This window comes from Loa loa (genome assembly GCF_000183805.2).
Source record: "Loa loa unplaced genomic scaffold supercont3.901, whole genome shotgun sequence".
Taxonomy (NCBI): domain Eukaryota; kingdom Metazoa; phylum Nematoda; class Chromadorea; order Rhabditida; family Onchocercidae; genus Loa; species Loa loa.
The window spans coordinates 1,922-8,297 of NW_018109081.1; the positions used below are offsets into that span (position 1 = coordinate 1,922).

The following is a 6,376-nucleotide window of genomic DNA, read 5'->3' on the forward strand; positions in this document are numbered from 1 at the left end:
AGAGAGAGAGAGAGGAGAGAGAGAGAGAGAGAGGGAGAAATGTAATGGATGGACAATTTGACCCGGTTGGTTTGTCTAAATTCTTCTCCGGTAAAAACGGTCATGTTTGTCCGCCTGTTTACTCATCTATTGCTCCCCTTCATTCCCCAAATATAACACATTACATATACGTATCAATTTAATGGTGAGGAAAGGTACGAAGGAATTATCGGGGAGAGGTTACGCGGGAATTATCGGGGAGAGGTTACGCGGGAATTATCGAGGAGGGGTTACAAGGGAATTGTCCGGGAGGGGTTACGAGGGGAATTATCGGGGAGGGATTACGAGGGAATTGTCGAGGAGGGAAAAAAGGCAAGGTAAGACAAGTTAGTGGTGGACATAATGACATTTAAAAGCGTGATAAAAAGGAAGAGAGATGAGAAAAGAAATGGTTATAAAGTATAATTCTCTCTCTCTTTCTCTCTTTCTCTTTCTTCTACATTCCAACTCTAGTAATAAATAATCTTTAGCAAATCGCAACTCTTTTCTCCCTCTTTTTCTCTTTTCCTCTCTCTTGTAATTATTTCATCTTGTTCATCAACAAAGCATTCTTCTTCTCTCTTTCATTTCCCTTCCTTTCCCTCCATCATCATCATCATCCCAAGGGCGATTGTAGTCGTATTAGTTTGGTTCCCTTCTCTCTTCCAAACCATCATCATTGATTTGCACCCATTGGAAATTGTTCCTTCATTTCTTGATATTTCCACAATCTTCCCCCCTCCCTCCCTTCTCAACTCCCTCTACTTTAAACGTTCCTTACTTCTTCGCAAATATGTTTAAATCATTTTGAAACCCATACTTTTTTTTCCCTATTGCAACATTAATTCATTTAACTTATGTTACTTTGATATTATGGTTTCATCAATTTGATTCTTGTTGACAACCATTCTTAACAACCATTTTATTATAATACGACATTCATTATTGCTTCAAAATATGCGTATTTTATTATGTGACAGATAACTGAATAAAATTTTTGTGAGAATGCTAGTATTTTCTAGATTTTTTTATGAGATGAAATTTTAAAAATTAAATAATTTTGTTTGTTTACTTTAATAATTTTCTTTTTGTTTTTTTAAATATGTTTTTTGGAAAATTTGTATAAGTAAAAGTAATTAACTTATGTCAAAGTTCAGATTTTATATGAGTAAAGTGAATAAGTAATGTAAATTGCCAATTTTTTTTTCTCATTTCTTTCAATTCCTTTAGTTTTTGTAGTTTAATTTATTGTTTGTTTTGTTATTTTTAGGACAAAATGAATTTATAGTTGTGTAATTACTTACTTTATAATTACTACTTCACTTATTCATGTTTCATTGTTAATTTTAAATTGAAATAATGATTTGTCATGGGAATGTGAAATATTTGCTAGTAATATTGTTTATTTGTTTACATCGTTAACTGCTACTAAGTAATGTGCAGTAAAAACTTTGCGCCTAAGTAACGTGAAATTTTCACGCTTAATTAAGTTGACGTAAATGAAGGCGTAAATATTATGGAATAATATGAATTAATGGTAACATATAAGAAGTTGATTTATCCATGAAGTTAAAAAAGATTACTTACCTGTAAAATATTTTTATTCCTCCCACTCAATTACTTTGTTGCTTCCTAATGAAACATTTTAAATTTGCATAATTTTATTTATTGCATGAAATTATTTCATAGGTAAACTAAATCAGAGCAAAAAAGTAAACTTAATCACTGATCGTTATATCACTTATCATTAATTTTGAACTTGATAATATCTTTTTTTTTTCATAAATGTAAACAATCAATACATACGGTAGTTTGATTACATACATTTGTGTAAATGAATTAATTATTCAGTTTATATCACTGAAACACTGAAGGTATTAAAATTGGAAAAGTTCATCCTTCCAATTTAATTGCTAATTAAATTTCATCCCTTTTAATTACCATTATATACTGTAAATGTTAAATAATTAATTTGCATTTTAAATTTGAGCTTATCATACCTAAGTTTGAATTAGAAAATATTGTCCAATTTTGATTACAAATTGAATATGAATCCAATTTTCATTTCCTTGACATTAATCTTTGACCTCTCCCTCTTCCTCTCTCTCTCTCTTTCTCTCTCTCTCTCTCCCTACTCTCTCCCTACTTTTCTCCTTTTTTCTTAATAGAAATCCATGTCTGGCATTAATTATGCGTTCATTAATGAATAATACAATCGTTGAAAATACTAAGTCTTATTTCAATAATGCAATTTTATGATAGCAATATTATATGTAATCATTGAATTAAATAAGAAATAAGGAAAAATTATTTTATTTCAAAAAATGATTGACTTGAATTTTAAATTTGAGCTTATCATACTTAAATTTAAATTAGAAAATATTGTCAAATTTTGATTAAAAATTGAGTATGGATTCAATTATCATTTCTAATTTTTGATAAATATTTTAATTAATGAATGTCTTCCTTTCTTTTTTTTTCCTCCTTATATCTATCACAGAAATGATGAAAGGATGCAATATCATAGCTATTTATCAATAAATAATCATTTAAATGAAATGTCATACATCATGTCAGTATTGTAAATTAATTTTGTAAATTCTTTTTTTATTTGTTACAAATTTTCTTATTTTCTGGCATTTCTTCATTTGTTTTCTAATTATTATCAAACATTATTTATTTACTTCTCTTATCTTATCTTACCTTACCATACCTTCCCTTCCTTTCCCTTACCTTATTTTATCTTACCTTCCCTTTCATCCCTTTACCTTATCTTACCTTATTTTATCTTACCTTATCTTGCCTTACCTTATCTTCTTCTATTTTACCTTATCTTTCCTTCCTTACCTTTATCTTACCCTTTCTTACCTCATCTGATCTTTCCTTTCCTCCTTTTACCTCACTTTCCCTTACCTTATCTCATCTCATCCTGCTTTCTCCTATTTTATCTTACTTTCCCTTCTCTCACCTTACCTTCCCCTTCTTTATCTTCCCTTACCTTGCCTTATCTTATCTACCTTATCTTACTCTACCTTACCTTATCCATACCTTACTTTATTTTACCTTACCTTATCTTATTCACCTTATCTTACTCTACCCTACCTTACCTTATTTACCTTATCTTATCTTACTCTACCTTACCTTACCTTACCTTATGCTATTTACCTTATCTTCCTTACGCTACCTTACCTTACCTTACCTTACCTTATCTTATTTACCTTATCCTACTTTACCTTATCTTATCTTGTCTTCTTACTTGCTCACTTATTTCTTATCAAATTCCATTAATAAATCATTATCCTTTAATAATGATTTATTAATTTAATTAGCAAAACACCAAAATTTAATTTTACTTATATTTTCATCAATTTCAATCACTTGTAAATAAATGTAATGGAAATGAAAGAAAAAGGAGAACGAAAAAAAAAAATTAGGTTAAATTCAGTTCGATTTATTCATCTTGCAGGATTATTTGTACCACTTTTCAAAGAAATGAATTAAGAAAAAAAGGAAAAGAAAAAAAAGTAATTTTTTTAAAATTTTTTCTAAATTTATTTACTCAAAAAATTATTTATCAATACTTACTCATTATTGATTATATGTAATCGATAATATATTTAAATTCTATACCCAACAAATAAGTAATTATAAAGGCTGTAATTAATGATTTTCATTATAGCATAGTCGATTTATCATTAATTTTAATTTTTATTTTCATTAAAATTCATTTTTAATTTCTATAACTTTTAAAACATTTATTTTTTATCAAATTTTTTAAATAAACGACCATTTTTTCTTTTTTTTGTGCTACATTTTTGAAATTTTTATTTGAGTCAATTATTATTGTTATAAAATTTTTAAATCATAATTTATGAATTATAAGACAGAAAAAAAACGAAGTTATTTCCGGTCCGGTCCGGTCTTTCATTCCAAATAAATATCATTTCCTTTTTCTATTCTTTTTTCCGTCTTTTTGCTATTTGTATTTTCAGGAAATTTTCAATCTTTTTTTTGCCTTCCAAAATTACTAATAGTTTACCCATTCATTCATTCTTATCTTTGCCTTATCATTTGTAAAAATTTCAGCATAAAATCTTTCCTCTTCCATTCCGGTTATCAGATGAACCTGAAACAGGGCGGGGCGGGATGGGGCGGGAGAGAAAATTAAAAGGGAATTAATCAATCATTTGTTATTTTTGAAGGTAAAGAAATGGTAAGAATAGATAAGATTTTGCAGTATTGATTATTTTAATGATAATGTTATCGATGGGTCAATGTTGTGTGTGTGTGTGTGTTTTGTTTTTTTTTGTTTTTGTTTTTTAAAATAAGAGAGAGCGAAGATTACAAATCTTACTTATTAGTAGTTTAAACAAATGGATGAAATGAATTGAATTGACTTAAATTGAAATGAATTGAATTGAAATGAATTAGGTTGAGTTGAATTGAATTAGGATGAATTGGATTGGATTAAATTGAACTGGGTTGTGTTGAGCTGAATTGAAATGAATTGGATTGGAGTGAATTAAATCAGGTCGAATTGAATTGAAACTGAAGAGGATTGAATTGAATTGAATGAAATTGGATTGAACTGAATTGAATTACATTGGATAGGATAGAATAGGATAGAATAGAATTGAATTGAGTTGGATTGGATTGAATGGAAATGAATTAGAATGAATTAAATTGGTTTAATTGGATTGGATTAAATTGAGCTGGGTTGAATTGAATTGAATTGAAATTGAAGTAGAATAAATCAGATTTAATTGGATTAAATTGGATTGAATTGATATTAGATTGGATAGATATGGAATGATATTTGGTCTAACAACGATTGGAATTTTTGTGCATCAATAAAATCTAATAAATCCGGCACGTTTCCCATAATCCGGCACACTTGATCATTCATCAGGAAAATAATATGCCTTATGTCATAATTTAAAATTGTTCATTTTAACATTTCATTTATATATTTAGGAGGAAAATGAAAATAAATTTTGGAAGAGAATGGACATTGGTCAAAATTATTATAATTAATATTAAATAATTAATCCAATTGATTGAAAGCATTTCTTTTTCCTTCTTTTTTATCATAAATTTTAAGATTATTATTATCAATTTCAATCAAATAAAATCTTTAATACTCATTTTAAAGCTTTATATGGCCATTTTTCTCTTCATAAAAAGCCAGAAGAAGGCTATAAATGCTCACATACAGTATACACATGATTACTTACCTGAAAATGATACACACACACACACATACACATGCACACATATACATACCCGCGCACACACACACACACACACATATATATATACATATTCGCACATACACATACGCAAGATAGACACAGACATACACATATATACACACACACGGACAAACACGCATATATCACATATATATGCACATGCACACACATAAACACATACAAACATTCTGACATGCATGTATATAATACATATGGATATGCATGCATATACACATATATATGCACACACACACACACACACACACACATACGTACAGACGTACACATACACATAGAAAAGCTTATCTAGTAAGCAATATATAATTTATTAGATTTTAAAAGGCCTTACAATCGTTAGTGCATAGTCTTTACATTTAAGTTTAATTGAAATTTTTAATTTTAAAGTGAAATTTAATTTAAAATTTTTTTTTGCTATAAAAAAAAGACATTTTAACGAATCATCCAAATTTAATAAAATAACTAATATCAATTATATGTTGTTTTTCAAATTAAAATTAAAGAAATTATGAAATTAGTAAATGTATGCATGTCAATGCATGTGACCATACAGCGAAGGGATACTTCATGTATGTGTGTATGTATGTATGTATGTGTGTATGTATGTATGTATGTATGTATTTGTGTATGTATGTATGTATATATGTATGTATATGTAATTTGTATAATTTTACTTTTTTTTTTTCTGGCAATACGTGAGGATTCTTTTTTCAATTTGAAATTTCATTTTGTAATAAATCACACTATATTTACAGTATATCATTAAATATTGCTTGAAAAACATTCCGTGGAATTTTTTTTTCTTTTTTTTTTGTTACAAATGGATGTTTTACGTACAAAGTAAACATTTAATCATGAATATTTCATTTTATCATCAATTTACATCATCTATTATATGATCATTTAATAATGACATTAATTGTTATCACAATTATTGTCATCCTTTTTCTCTCCCTCTCACTATTAGTCATTCTTTTTTTTTCCATTTCAGTATTGGTCATTTTTTTTACCCCCTGATAATGGTCATTCTTTTATTACATTAACCATGATTATTATTGTTATTGTTATTGTTAATTATTATTATTAAT

The 6,376-nt window shown here is 27.6% G+C and overlaps 1 protein-coding gene across 1 annotated transcript; it reads left to right on the top strand.

Annotated features, from left to right (window-relative positions):
- Window positions 1-5,081: 5,081 nt before the first annotated feature.
- On the top strand, window positions 5,082-5,621 carry LOAG_11633 (hypothetical protein; the record flags this gene model as incomplete). The annotated part of the gene is made up of 1 exon (XM_003147150.1): window positions 5,082-5,621. A coding segment is annotated over one exon (362 nt), but the record flags the coding sequence as incomplete, so codon positions are not given.
- Window positions 5,622-6,376: the final 755 nt, after the last annotated feature.